The following is a 15,043-nucleotide window of genomic DNA, read 5'->3' on the forward strand; positions in this document are numbered from 1 at the left end:
GTGTTTGGGCCTCAGTACCACAGGAGGAGGAGAGGCCTCAGGCCATTGATGGAGAGGTGTGTGTGGGCCTCAGTACCACACAGGAGGAGGGAGAGGCCTCAGGCCCTTGCTGGAGAGGTGTGTGTGGGCCTCAGGACCACAGGAGGAGGGAGAGGCCTCAGGCCATTGATGGAGAGGTGTGTGTTTGGGCCTCAGTACCACAGGAGGAGGAGAGGCCTCAGGCCATTGATGGAGAGGTGTGTGTGGGCCTCAGTACCACACAGGAGGTGGGAGAGGCCTCAGGCCATTGCTGGAGAGGTGTGTGTTTGGGCCTCAGCACCACAGGAGGAGGGAGAGGCCTCAGGCCATTGATGGAGAGGTGAGTGTAGGCCTCAGTACCACAGGAGGAGGAGAGGCCTCAGGCCATTGATGGAGAGGTGTGTGTGGGCCTCAGTACCACACAGGAGGTGGGAGAGGCCTCAGGCCATTGCTGGAGAGGTGTGTGTTTGGGCCTCAGCACCACAGGAGGAGGGAGAGGCCTCAGGCCATTGATGGAGAGGTGAGTGTGGGCCTCAGTACCACACAGGATGAGGGAGAGGCCTCAGGCCATTGATGGAGAGGTGTGTGTGGGCCTCAGTACCACACAGGAGGAGGGAGAGACCTCAGGCCATTGATGGAGAGGTGTGTGTTTGGGCCTCAGTACCACAGGAGGAGGGAGAGGCCTCAGGCCCTTGATGGAGAGGTGTGTGTTTGGGCCTCAGTACCATCCAGGAGGAGGGAGAGGCCTCAGGCCATTGATGGAGAGGTGTGTGTTTGGGCCTCAGTACCACAGAGGAGGAGGGAGAGGCCTCAGGCCCTTGATGGAGAGGTGTGTGTGGGCCTCAGGACCACAGGAGGAGGGAGAGGCCTCAGGCCATTGATGGAGAGGTGTGTGTTTGGGCCTCAGTACCACACAGGAGGAGGGAGAGGCCTCAGGCCCTTGATGGAGAGGTGTGTGTGGGCCTCAGTACCACACAGGAGGAGGTCGGCCAACTCAGCAAGGCCGGGGTTGCAGCCTGAGGTGTTGCTATAGGAACTAGGCATTGAACACGTCCTACAAGAGTTAGTCCGTCCACAGCCTCTGCCCACCGACCTCCAGCCTTACGGCCCAGCTCATGGCCTTCAGCATCTGCCAACGCCCCCACCCACATTCCTCTGTTCCACCATCGACAACTCGCATTTATACCCGGCCGTTAAAGTAGTAAAACGTCCGAGGGCGCTTCACAGGAGCGATTATCAAACAAAATCTGACCCCAGCCACAGAAGGAGATAACGAGATGACCAAAAGCTGGGTCAAAGAGGTCGGTTTTAAGGAGCGTCTTAAAGGAGGAGAGAGAGGCAGAGAGGTTTAGGGAGGGAATTCCAGAGCTCAGGGCCCCAGGCAGCTGAAGGCACGGCCGCCAATGGTGGAGCGATGGAAATTGGGGATGCTCAAGAGGGCAGAATTGGAGGAGCGCAGAGATCTCGGAGGGTCGTAGGAGGTTACAGAGATAGGGAGGGAGCGAGGGCCATGGAGGGATTTGAACAGGAGGATGAGAATTGTAGGGGCTGGAGGAGGTTACAGAGATGGGGAGGGGGCGAGGGCCATGGAGAGATTTGAACAGGAGGATGAGAATTGTAGGGGCTGGAGGAGGTTACAGAGATAGGGAGGGGGTGAGGGCCATGGAGGGATTTGAACAGGAGGATGAGAGTTGTAGGGGCTGGAGGAGGTTACAGAGATAGGGAGGGGGTGAGGGCCACGGAGGGATTTGAACAGGAGGATGAGAATTGTAGGGGCTGGAGGAGGTTACAGAGATAGGGAGGGGGGTGAGGGCCATGGAGGGATTTGAACAGGAGGATGAGAATTGTAGGGCTGGAGGAGGTTACAGAGATAGGGAGGGGGTGAGGGCCATGGAGGGATTTGAACAGGAGGATGAGAGTTGTAGGGGCTGGAGGAGGTTACAGAGATAGGGAGGGGGCGAGGGCCATGGAGGGATTTGAACAGGAGGATGAGAATTGTAGGGGCTGGAGGAGGTTACAGAGATAGGGAGGGGGTGAGGGCCATGGAGGGATTTGAACAGGAGGATGAGAATTGTAGGGCTGGAGGAGGTTACAGAGATAGGGAGGGGGGGCGAGGGGCCATGGAGGGATTTGAACAGGAGGATGAGAATTGTAGGGGCTGGAGGAGGTTACAGAGATAGGGAGGGGGCGAGGGCCATGGAGGGATTTGAACAGGAGGATGAGGATTGTAGGGCTGGAGGAGGTTACAGAGATAGGGAGGGGGCGAGGGGCCATGGAGGGATTTGAACAGGAGGATGAGAATTGTAGGGCTGGAGGAGGTTACAGAGATAGGGAGGGGGCGAGCACAGGGGGTGATGGTTGAACGGGACCCGGTGCGAGTAAGGACACGGGGGGGCAGCGAGAGTTTGGGATGAGGTGAGGTTTACGGAGGGCGGGAGGTGGGAGGTCGGCCAGGGGAGAGTCGGAATAGTCGAGCCTGGAGGTGAGAAAGGCAGGGACGAGGGTTTCAGCAGCGGATGAGCTGAGGCAGGAGCGGAGACGGGCGATGTGACCGAGGGCGGAGGCAGGCGGCCTTGGAGATGGAGCGGAGTGGTGGCCAGATGCGAGGGAGAAAGAGGGAGAGAAAGGGGGAGCAAGGAGTCATTGGGGGAACAATTGACACCGGGCAATCTTGCTGACTGTCTCTCTATCTCTGTCTCTCAGAAAGCAAAGTTGAGTCCTTCACCCTCGAAGACCTTGAGTCCAGCTGCCAGTCCGATGTGTGTCCCCACCTTTGGGAGCAACTATGGACCATCTGATTTCAACTTTTTGATGGTTCTGGGCAAGGGGAGCTTTGGGAAGGTAAGTGGCACCAAAGAATATCTCCTCCATTATCCCCAAGTTCCTCTCCCCCACCCCACCCCACCCCATGGGCACTGATCGCTCGCTGACCCCCCGGTGCCAGTACTGAGGGAGCGCTGCACTGTCGGAGGTAGATGTATATACTCTAGAACTCGAGCCCCATAATCCAGGCCCACACTCCCCGGTGCCAGTACTGAGGGAGCACTGCACTGTCGGAGGTAGATGTATATACTCTAGGACTCGAGCCCCATAATCCAGGCCCACACTCCCCGGTGCCAGTATTGAGGGAGCGCTGCACTGTCGGAGGTAGATGTATATACTCTAGGACTCGAGCCCCATAATCCAGGCCCACACTCCCCGGTGCCAGTACTGAGGGAGCGCTGCACTGTCGGAGGTAGATGTATACACTCTAGGACTCGAGCCCCATAATCCAGGCCCACACTTCCCGGTGCCAGTACTGAGGGAGTGCTGCACTGTCGGAGGTAGATGTATATACTCTAGGACTCGAGCCCCATAATCCAGGCCCACACTCCCCGGTGCCAGTACTGAAGGAGTGCTGCACTGTCGGAGGTAGATGTATATACTCGAGGACTCGAGCCCCATAATCCAGGCCCACACTTCCCGGTGCCAGTACTGAGGGAGCGCTGCACTGTCGGAGGTAGATGTATATACTCTAGGACTCGAGCCCCATAATCCAGGCCCACACTTCCCGGTGCCAGTACTGAGGGAGCGCTGCACTGTCAGAGGTAGATGTATATACTCTAGGACTCGAGCCCCATAATCCAGGCCCACACTCCCCGGTGCCAGTACTGAGGGAGCGCTGCACTGTCGGAGGTAGATGTATATACTCTAGGACTCGAGCCCCATAATCCAGGCCCACACTTCCCGGTGCCAGTACTGAGGGAGCGCTGCACTGTCGGAGGTAGATGTATATACTCTAGGACTTGAGCCCCATAATCCAGGCCCACACTCCCCGGTGCCAGTACTGAGGGAGCGCTGCACTGTCGGAGGTGGATGTACATACTCTAGGACTCGAGCCCCATAATCCAGGCCCACACTTCCCGGTGCCAGTACTGAGGGAACGCTGCACTGTCGGAGGTAGATGTATATACTCTGGGACTCGAGCCCCATAATCCAGGCCCACACTCCCCGGTGCCAGTACTGAGGGAGTGCTGCACTGTCGGAGGTGCCGTCTTTCGGACGAGACGTTAAACCGAGGCCCCCGTCTGCTCTCTCAGGTGGACGTAAAAGATCCCACGGCCACTATTGGAAGAAGATGAGAGGGGGGAGTTCTCCCCGGTGTCCTGGGGCCAACATCAATCCCTTAGCTCAACATCTCTGCTCCGGATGGTGGGACGGGGCGGGTGATACAGCGCCAGTTCTGGTGGGATCTTGCTGTGCGCAAAATGGCCGAGGGCGCCCCCGTCGTGGCGCGGGGTGAAAAATCCTCAGGGACGTGGCAAATTATTGCAAAGAAAACCCAACCACAGGTCATCGACTCGATCGGTGCCCGCGGGATCTTGCTGTGCTTGCGGGGGAGAGGGGGGCGGGTGGATCCGGTTGGTGGGGTAGGGGGCCTTGCATTAAGATCGGTGCCCGCGGGATCTTGCTGTGCTCGTGGCGGGGTGGTGTTTGGATCCGGTTGGTGGGGTAGGGGGCCTTGCATTACGATCGGTACCCGTGGGATCTTGCTGTGCTCGGTGGGGTAGGGGGCCTTGCGTTAACAGCGTGCCTCTTGTGCTTCATCCTCCCCCCTCCCCCACCCACCCCCCCCCCGCCCCGCCACCTCCCTGCGAAGGTCCTCCTGGCCGAGTTCCGCGGGACAGAGGAGCTCTACGCCATCAAGATCTTGAAGAAGGACGTGGTCATCCAGGACGATGATGTGGAGTGCACACTGGTGGAGAAGCGAGTCCTCGCCATGCCCGACCCTCCGCACTTCCTCACCCAGCTTCACTGCAGCTTCCAGACCTTGGTAAGTATCCTGGGCCCCGGGGGAGTGTTCGGACCAGCCCTGGCTCGCTGTATAGTTCCCCTCTGGCTTCTGAGTCAGTAGATCGTGGGTTCGAGCCTGTACCACATCGTCTCGAGCCCCATAATCCAGGCCCACTCTCCCCGGTGCCAGTACTGAGGGAGCGCTACACTGTCGGAGGTAGATGTATATACTCTAGGACTCGATCACCATAATCCAGGCCCACTCTCCCCGGTGCCAGTACTGAGGGAGCGCTGCACTGTCAGAGGTAGATGTATATACTCTAGGACTTGAGCTCCGTAATCCAGGCCCACACTCCCCGGTGCCAGTACTGAGGGAGCGCTGCACTGTCGGAGGTAGATGTATATACTCTAGGACTCGAGCCCCATAATCCAGGCCCACACTCCCCGGTGCCAGTACTGAGGGAGCGCTGAACTGTCGGAGATAGATGTATATACTCTAGGACTCGAGCCCCATAATCCAGGCCCACACTCCCCGGTGCCAGTACTGAGGGAGCGCTGCACTGTCGGAGGTAGATGTATATACACTAGGACTCGAGCCCCATAATCCAGGCCCACACTCCCCAGTGCCAGTACTGAGGGAGCGCTGCACTGTCGGAGGTAGATGTATATACTCTAGGACTTGAGCCCCATAATCCAGGCCCACACTCCCCGGTGCCAGTAATGAGAGAGCGCTGCACTGTCGGAGGTAGATGTGTAACAGGCTCGAGGGGGCTGAATGGGCCTCCTCCTGTTCCTGTGTAACAGGCTCGAGGGGCTGAATGAGCCTCCTCCTGTTCCTGTGTAACAGGCTCGAGGGGCTGAATGGGCCTCCTCCTGTTCCTGTGTAACAGGCTCGAGGGGCTGAATGAGCCTCCTCCTGTTCCTGTGTAACAGAATCGAGGGGGCTGAATGGGCCTCCTCCTGTTCCTGTGTAACAGGCTCGAGGGGCTGAATGTGCCTCCTCCTGTTCCTGTGTAACAGGCTCGAGGGGGCTGAATGAGCCTCCTCCTGTTCCTGCGTAACAGGCTCGAGGGGGCTGAATGGGCCTCCTCCTGTTCCTGTGTAACAGGCTCGAGGGGCTGAATGGGCCTCCTCCTGTTCCTGTGTAACAGGCTCGAGGGGCTGAATGGGCCTCCTCCTGTTCCTGTGTAACAGGCTCGAGGGGGCTGAATGGTCCTCCTCCTGTTCCTGTGTAACAGGATCGAGGGGCTGAATGGACCTCCTCCTGTTCCTGTGTAACAGGCTCGAGGGGCTGAATGGGCCTCCTCTTGTTCCTGTGTAACAGGGTCGAGGGGTTGAATGGGCCTCCTCCTGTTCCTGTGTAACAGGCTCGAAGGGCTGAATGGGCCTCCTCCTGTTCCTGTGTAACGGGCTCGAGGGGGCTGAATGGGCCTCCTCCTGTTCCTGTGTAACAGGCTCGAGGGGCTGAATGGGCCTCCTCCTGTTCCTGTGTAACAGGCTCGAGGGGCTGAATTGGCCTCCTCGTGTCCTGTGTAACAGGCTCGAGGGGCTGAATGGGCCTCCTCCTGTTCCTGTGTAACAGGCTCAAGGGGCTGAATGAGCCTCCTCCTGTTCCTGTGTAACAGAATCGAGGGGGCTGAATGGGCCTCCTCCTGTTCCTGTGTAACAGGCTCGAGGGGGCTGAATGGCCCTCCTCCTGTTCCTGTGTAACAGGATCGAGTGGCTGAATGGACCTCCTCCTGTTCCTGTGTAACAGGCTCGAGGGGCTGAATGGGCCTCCTCCTGTTCCTGTGTAACAGGCTCGAGGGGGCTGAATGGGCCTCCTCCTGTTCCTGTGTAACAGGCTCGAGGGGCTGAATGGGCCTCCTCCTGTTCCTGTGTAACAGGCTCGAGGGGCTGAATGGGCCTCCTCCTGTTCCTGTGTAACAGGCTCGAGGGGGCTGAATGGGCCTCCTCCTGTTCCTGTGTAACAGGCTCGAGGGGCTGAATGGGCCTCCTCCTGTTCCTGTGTAACAGGCTCGAGGGGCTGAATGGGCCTCCTCCTGTTCCTGTGTAACAGGCTCGAGGGGCTGAATTGGCCTCCTCCTGTTCCTGTGTAACAGGCTCGAGGGGGCTGAATGGGCCTCCTCCTGTTCCTGTGTAACAGGCTCGAGGGGCTGAATGGGCCTCCTCCTGTTCCTGTGTCATAGGCTCGAGGGGCTGAATGGGCCTCCTCCTGTTCCTGTGTAATAGGCTCGAGGGGCTGAATGGGCCTCCTCCTGTTCCTGTGTAACAGGCTCGAGGGGCTGAATGGGCCTCCTGTTCCTGTGTAACAGGCTCGAGGGGCTGAATGGGCCTCCTCCTGTTCCTGTGTAACAGGCTCGAGGGGCTGAATGGGCCTCCTGTTCCTGTGTCACAGGCTCGAGGGGTTGAATGGGCCTCCTCCTGTTCCTGTGTAACAGGCTCGAGGGGCTGAATGGGTCTCCTCCTGTTCCTGTGTAACAGGCTCGAGGGGGCTGAATGGGCCTTCTCCTGTTCCTGTGTAACAGGCTCGAGGGCGCTGAATGGGCCTCCTCCTGTTCCTGTGTAACAGGCTCGAGGGGCTGAATGGGCCTCCTCCTGTTCCTGTGTAACAGGCTCGAGAGGGCTGAATGGGCCTCCTCCTGTTCCTGTGTAATAGGCTCGAGGGGCTGAATGGGCCTCCTCCTGTTCCTGTGTAATAGGCTCGAGGGGGCTGAATGGGCCTCCTCCTGTTCCTGTGTATTAGGCTCGAGGGGCTGAATGGGCCTCCTCCTGTTCCTGTGTAACAGGCTCGAGGGGGCTGAATGGGCCTCCTCCTGTTCCTGTGTAACAGGCTCGAGGGGCTGAATGGGCCTCCTCCTGTTCCTGTGTAACAGGCTCGAGGGGCTGAATGGGCCTCCTCCTGTTCCTGTGTAACAGGCTCGAGGGGCTGAATGGGCCTCCTCCTGTTCCTGTGTAACAGGCTCGAGGGGCTGAATGGGTTTCCTCCTGTTCCTGTGTAACAGGCTCGAGGGGGCTGAATGGGCCTCCTCCTGTTCCTGTGTAACAGGCTCGAGGGGCTGAATGTGCCTCCTCCTGTTCCTGTGTAACAGGCTCGAGGGGGCTGAATGAGCCTCCTCCTGTTCCTGCGTAACAGGCTCGAGGGGGCTGAATGGTCCTCCTCCTGTTCCTGTGTAACAGGATCGAGGGGCTGAATGGACCTCCTCCTGTTCCTGTGTAACAGGCTCGAGGGGCTGAATGGGCCTCCTCTTGTTCCTGTGTAACAGGGTCGAGGGGTTGAATGGGCCTCCTCCTGTTCCTGTGTAACAGGCTCGAGGGGCTGAATGGGCCTCCTCCTGTTCCTGTGTAACAGGCTCGAGGGGCTGAATGGGCCTCCTCCTGTTCCTGTGTAACGGGCTCGAGGGGGCTGAATGGGCCTCCTCCTGTTCCTGTGTAACAGGCTCGAGGGGCTGAATGGGCCTCCTCCTGTTCCTGTGTAACAGGCTCGAGGGGCTGAATTGGCCTTCTCGTGTCCTGTGTAACAGGCTCGAGGGGCTGAATGGGCCTCCTCCTGTTCCTGTGTAACAGGCTCAAGGGGCTGAATGAGCCTCCTCCTGTTCCTGTGTAACAGAATCGAGGGGGCTGAATGGGCCTCCTCCTGTTCCTGTGTAACAGGCTCGAGGGGGCTGAATGGCCCTCCTCCTGTTCCTGTGTAACAGGATCGAGTGGCTGAATGGACCTCCTCCTGTTCCTGTGTAACAGGCTCGAGGGGCTGAATGGGCCTCCTCCTGTTCCTGTGTAACAGGCTCGAGGGGGCTGAATGGGCCTCCTCCTGTTCCTGTGTAACAGGCTCGAGGGGCTGAATGGGCCTCCTCCTGTTCCTGTGTAACAGGCTCGAGGGGCTGAATGGGCCTCCTCCTGTTCCTGTGTAACAGGCTCGAGGGGGCTGAATGGGCCTCCTCCTGTTCCTGTGCAACAGGCTCGAGGGGCTGAATTGGCCTCCTCCTGTTCCTGTGTAACAGGGTCGAGGGGTTGAATGGGCCTCCTCCTGTTCCTGTGTAACAGGCTCGAGGGGCTGAATGGGCCTCCTCCTGTTCCTGTGTAACGGGCTCGAGGGGGCTGAATGGGCCTCCTCCTGTTCCTGTGTAACAGGCTCGAGGGGCTGAATGGGCCTCCTCCTGTTCCTGTGTAACAGGCTCGAGGGGCTGAATTGGCCTCCTCGTGTCCTGTGTAACAGGCTCGAGGGGCTGAATGGGCCTCCTCCTGTTCCTGTGTAACAGGCTCAAGGGGCTGAATGAGCCTCCTCCTGTTCCTGTGTAACAGAATCGAGGGGGCTGAATGGGCCTCCTCCTGTTCCTGTGTAACAGGCTCGAGGGGGCTGAATGGCCCTCCTCCTGTTCCTGTGTAACAGGATCGAGTGGCTGAATGGACCTCCTCCTGTTCCTGTGTAACAGGCTCGAGGGGCTGAATGGGCCTCCTCCTGTTCCTGTGTAACAGGCTCGAGGGGGCTGAATGGGCCTCCTCCTGTTCCTGTGTAACAGGCTCGAGGGGCTGAATGGGCCTCCTCCTGTTCCTGTGTAACAGGCTCGAGGGGCTGAATGGGCCTCCTCCTGTTCCTGTGTAACAGGCTCGAGGGGGCTGAATGGGCCTCCTCCTGTTCCTGTGTAACAGGCTCGAGGGGCTGAATTGGCCTCCTCCTGTTCCTGTGTAACAGGCTCGAGGGGCTGAATGGGCCTCCTCCTGTTCCTGTGTAACAGGCTCGAGGGGCTGAATTGGCCTCCTCCTGTTCCTGTGTAACAGGCTCGAGGGGGCTGAATGGGCCTCCTCCTGTTCCTGTGTAACAGGCTCGAGGGGCTGAATGGGCCTCCTCCTGTTCCTGTGTAACAGGCTCGAGGGGCTGAATGGGCCTCCTGTTCCTGTGTAACAGGCTCGAGGGGCTGAATGGGCCTCCTCCTGTTCCTGTGTAACAGGCTCGAGGGGCTGAATGGGCCTCCTGTTCCTGTGTCACAGGCTCGAGGGGTTGAATGGGCCTCCTCCTGTTCCTGTGTAACAGGCTCGAGGGGCTGAATGGGTCTCCTCCTGTTCCTGTGTAACAGGCTCGAGGGGGCTGAATGGGCCTTCTCCTGTTCCTGTGTAACAGGCTCGAGGGCGCTGAATGGGCCTCCTCCTGTTCCTGTGTAACAGGCTCGAGGGGCTGAATGGGCCTCCTCCTGTTCCTGTGTAACAGGCTCGAGAGGGCTGAATGGGCCTCCTCCTGTTCCTGTGTAATAGGCTCGAGGGGCTGAATGGGCCTCCTCCTGTTCCTGTGTAATAGGCTCGAGGGGGCTGAATGGGCCTCCTCCTGTTCCTGTGTATTAGGCTCGAGGGGCTGAATGGGCCTCCTCCTGTTCCTGTGTAACAGGCTCGAGGGGGCTGAATGGGCCTCCTCCTGTTCCTGTGTAACAGGCTCGAGGGGCTGAATGGGCCTCCTCCTGTTCCTGTGTAACAGGCTCGAGGGGCTGAATGGGCCTCCTCCTGTTCCTGTGTAACAGGCTCGAGGGGCTGAATGGGCCTCCTCCTGTTCCTGTGTAACAGGCTCGAGGGGCTGAATGGGTTTCCTCCTGTTCCTGTGTAACAGGCTCGAGGGGGCTGAATGGGCCTCCTCCTGTTCCTGTGTAACAGGCTCGAGGGGCTGAATGTGCCTCCTCCTGTTCCTGTGTAACAGGCTCGAGGGGGCTGAATGAGCCTCCTCCTGTTCCTATGTAACAGGCTCGAGGGGCTGAATGGGCCTCCTCCTGTTCCTGTGTAACAGGCTCGAGGGGGCTGAATGGTCCTCCTCCTGTTCCTGTGTAACAGGATCGAGGGGCTGAATGGACCTCCTCCTGTTCCTGTGTAACAGGCTCGAGGGGCTGAATGGGCCTCCTCTTGTTCCTGTGTAACAGGGTCGAGGGGTTGAATGGGCCTCCTCCTGTTCCTGTGTAACAGGCTCGAGGGGCTGAATGGGCCTCCTCCTGTTCCTGTGTAACGGGCTCGAGGGGGCTGAATGGGCCTCCTCCTGTTCCTGTGTAACAGGCTCGAGGGGCTGAATGGGCCTCCTCCTGTTCCTGTGTAACAGGCTCGAGGGGCTGAATTGGCCTCCTCGTGTCCTGTGTAACAGGCTCGAGGGGCTGAATGGGCCTCCTCCTGTTCCTGTGTAACAGGCTCAAGGGGCTGAATGAGCCTCCTCCTGTTCCTGTGTAACAGAATCGAGGGGGCTGAATGGGCCTCCTCCTGTTCCTGTGTAACAGGCTCGAGGGGGCTGAATGGCCCTCCTCCTGTTCCTGTGTAACAGGATCGAGTGGCTGAATGGGCCTCCTCCTGTTCCTGTGTAACAGGCTCGAGGGGCTGAATGGGCCTCCTCCTGTTCCTGTGTAACAGGCTCGAGGGGCTGAATGGGCCTCCTCCTGTTCCTGTGTAACAGGCTCGAGGGGGCTGAATGGGCCTCCTCCTGTTCCTGTGTAACAGGCTCGAGGGGCTGAATGGGCCTCCTCCTGTTCCTGTGTAACAGGCTCGAGGGGCTGAATGGGCCTCCTCCTGTTCCTGTGTAACAGGCTCGAGGGGGCTGAATGGGCCTCCTCCTGTTCCTGTGTAACAGGCTCGAGGGGCTGAATTGGCCTCCTCCTGTTCCTGTGTAACAGGCTCGAGGGGCTGAATGGGCCTCCTCCTGTTCCTGTGTAACAGGCTCGAGGGGCTGAATTGGCCTCCTCCTGTTCCTGTGTAACAGGCTCGAGGGGGCTGAATGGGCCTCCTCCTGTTCCTGTGTAACAGGCTCGAGGGGCTGAATGGGCCTCCTCCTGTTCCTGTGTCATAGGCTCGAGGGGCTGAATGGGCCTCCTCCTGTTCCTGTGTAATAGGCTCGAGGGGCTGAATGGGCCTCCTCCTGTTCCTGTGTAACAGGCTCGAGGGGCTGAATGGGCCTCCTGTTCCTGTGTAACAGGCTCGAGGGGCTGAATGGGCCTCCTCCTGTTCCTGTGTAACAGGCTCGAGGGGCTGAATGGGCCTCCTGTTCCTGTGTCACAGGCTCGAGGGGTTGAATGGGCCTCCTCCTGTTCCTGTGTAACAGGCTCGAGGGGCTGAATGGGTCTCCTCCTGTTCCTGTGTAACAGGCTCGAGGGGGCTGAATGGGCCTTCTCCTGTTCCTGTGTAACAGGCTCGAGGGCGCTGAATGGGCCTCCTCCTGTTCCTGTGTAACAGGCTCGAGGGGCTGAATGGGCCTCCTCCTGTTCCTGTGTAACAGGCTCGAGAGGGCTGAATGGGCCTCCTCCTGTTCCTGTGTAATAGGCTCGAGGGGCTGAATGGGCCTCCTCCTGTTCCTGTGTAATAGGCTCGAGGGGGCTGAATGGGCCTCCTCCTGTTCCTGTGTATTAGGCTCGAGGGGCTGAATGGGCCTCCTCCTGTTCCTGTGTAACAGGCTCGAGGGGGCTGAATGGGCCTCCTCCTGTTCCTGTGTAACAGGCTCGAGGGGCTGAATGGGCCTCCTCCTGTTCCTGTGTAACAGGCTCGAGGGGCTGAATGGGCCTCCTCCTGTTCCTGTGTAACAGGCTCGAGGGGCTGAATGGGCCTCCTCCTGTTCCTGTGTAACAGGCTCGAGGGGCTGAATGGGTTTCCTCCTGTTCCTGTGTAACAGGCTCGAGGGGGCTGAATGGGCCTCCTCCTGTTCCTGTGTAACAGGCTCGAGGGGCTGAATGGGCCTCCTCCTGTTCCTGTGTAACAGGCTCGAGGGGCTGAATGGGCCTCCTCCTGTTCCTGTGTAACAGGCTCGAGGGGCTGAATGGGCCTCCTCCTGTTCCTGTGTAGCAGGCTCGAGGGGGCTGAATGGGCCTCCTCCTGTTCCTGTGTAGCAGGCTCGAGGGGCTGAATGGGCCTCCTCTTGTTCCTGTGTAACAGGGTCGAGGGGTTGAATGGGCCTCCTCCTGTTCCTGTGTAACAGGCTCGAGGGGCTGAATGGGCCTCCTCCTGTTCCTGTGTAACGGGCTCGAGGGGGCTGAATGGGCCTCCTCCTGTTCCTGTGTAACAGGCTCGAGGGGCTGAATGGGCCTCCTCCTGTTCCTGTGTAACAGGCTCGAGGGGCTGAATTGGCCTCCTCGTGTCCTGTGTAACAGGCTCGAGGGGCTGAATGGGCCTCCTCCTGTTCCTGTGTAACAGGCTCAAGGGGCTGAATGAGCCTCCTCCTGTTCCTGTGTAACAGAATCGAGGGGGCTGAATGGGCCTCCTCCTGTTCCTGTGTAACAGGCTCGAGGGGGCTGAATGGCCCTCCTCCTGTTCCTGTGTAACAGGATCGAGTGGCTGAATGGACCTCCTCCTGTTCCTGTGTAACAGGCTCGAGGGGCTGAATGGGCCTCCTCCTGTTCCTGTGTAACAGGCTCGAGGGGGCTGAATGGGCCTCCTCCTGTTCCTGTGTAACAGGCTCGAGGGGCTGAATGGGCCTCCTCCTGTTCCTGTGTAACAGGCTCGAGGGGCTGAATGGGCCTCCTCCTGTTCCTGTGCAACAGGCTCGAGGGGGCTGAATGGGCCTCCTCCTGTTCCTGTGTAACAGGCTCGAGGGGCTGAATTGGCCTCCTCCTGTTCCTGTGTAACAGGCTCGAGGGGCTGAATGGGCCTCCTCCTGTTCCTGTGTAACAGGCTCGAGGGGCTGAATTGGCCTCCTCCTGTTCCTGTGTAACAGGCTCGAGGGGGCTGAATGGGCCTCCTCCTGTTCCTGTGTAACAGGCTCGAGGGGCTGAATGGGCCTCCTCCTGTTCCTGTGTCATAGGCTCGAGGGGCTGAATGGGCCTCCTCCTGTTCCTGTGTAATAGGCTCGAGGGGCTGAATGGGCCTCCTCCTGTTCCTGTGTAACGGGCTCGAGGGGGCTGAATGGGCCTCCTCCTGTTCCTGTGTAACGGGCTCGAGGGGGCTGAATGGGCCTCCTCCTGTTCCTGTGTAACAGGCTCGAGGGGCTGAATGGGCCTCCTCCTGTTCCTGTGTAACAGGCTCGAGGGGCTGAATTGGCCTCCTCGTGTCCTGTGTAACAGGCTCGAGGGGCTGAATGGGCCTCCTCCTGTTCCTGTGTAACAGGCTCAAGGGGCTGAATGAGCCTCCTCCTGTTCCTGTGTAACAGAATCGAGGGGGCTGAATGGGCCTCCTCCTGTTCCTGTGTAACAGGCTCGAGGGGGCTGAATGGCCCTCCTCCTGTTCCTGTGTAACAGGATCGAGTGGCTGAATGGACCTCCTCCTGTTCCTGTGTAACAGGCTCGAGGGGCTGAATGGGCCTCCTCCTGTTCCTGTGTAACAGGCTCGAGGGGGCTGAATGGGCCTCCTCCTGTTCCTGTGTAACAGGCTCGAGGGGCTGAATGGGCCTCCTCCTGTTCCTGTGTAACAGGCTCGAGGGGCTGAATGGGCCTCCTCCTGTTCCTGTGTAACAGGCTCGAGGGGGCTGAATGGGCCTCCTCCTGTTCCTGTGTAACAGGCTCGAGGGGCTGAATTGGCCTCCTCCTGTTCCTGTGTAACAGGCTCGAGGGGCTGAATGGGCCTCCTCCTGTTCCTGTGTAACAGGCTCGAGGGGCTGAATTGGCCTCCTCCTGTTCCTGTGTAACAGGCTCGAGGGGGCTGAATGGGCCTCCTCCTGTTCCTGTGTAACAGGCTCGAGGGGCTGAATGGGCCTCCTCCTGTTCCTGTGTAACAGGCTCGAGGGGCTGAATGGGCCTCCTGTTCCTGTGTAACAGGCTCGAGGGGCTGAATGGGCCTCCTCCTGTTCCTGTGTAACAGGCTCGAGGGGCTGAATGGGCCTCCTGTTCCTGTGTCACAGGCTCGAGGGGTTGAATGGGCCTCCTCCTGTTCCTGTGTAACAGGCTCGAGGGGCTGAATGGGTCTCCTCCTGTTCCTGTGTAACAGGCTCGAGGGGGCTGAATGGGCCTTCTCCTGTTCCTGTGTAACAGGCTCGAGGGCGCTGAATGGGCCTCCTCCTGTTCCTGTGTAACAGGCTCGAGGGGCTGAATGGGCCTCCTCCTGTTCCTGTGTAACAGGCTCGAGAGGGCTGAATGGGCCTCCTCCTGTTCCTGTGTAATAGGCTCGAGGGGCTGAATGGGCCTCCTCCTGTTCCTGTGTAATAGGCTCGAGGGGGCTGAATGGGCCTCCTCCTGTTCCTGTGTATTAGGCTCGAGGGGCTGAATGGGCCTCCTCCTGTTCCTGTGTAACAGGCTCGAGGGGGCTGAATGGGCCTCCTCCTGTTCCTGTGTAACAGGCTCGAGGGGCTGAATGGGCCTCCTCCTGTTCCTGT

At 59.2% G+C, this 15,043-nt stretch overlaps 1 protein-coding gene across 1 annotated transcript in view; it reads left to right on the plus strand.

Annotated features, from left to right (window-relative positions):
• LOC147084828 (protein kinase C alpha type-like) overlaps positions 1–15,043 on the plus strand; it is a 95,177-nt gene that overhangs the window by 62,683 nt on the left and 17,451 nt on the right. The window contains exons 6-7 of the mRNA XM_085979542.1: positions 2,722–2,859; positions 4,658–4,831. Coding sequence (XP_085835668.1) covers positions 2,722–2,859; positions 4,658–4,831 — 312 coding nt within the window. The remainder of the gene's footprint in view (positions 1–2,721; positions 2,860–4,657; positions 4,832–15,043) is intronic.

Source organism: Somniosus microcephalus, unplaced genomic scaffold (assembly GCF_052327205.1).
Source record: "Somniosus microcephalus isolate GS21.2 unplaced genomic scaffold, FLI_Smic_1.0 unresolved_chr9, whole genome shotgun sequence".
NCBI classification, from domain to species: Eukaryota; Metazoa; Chordata; class Chondrichthyes; order Squaliformes; family Somniosidae; genus Somniosus; species Somniosus microcephalus.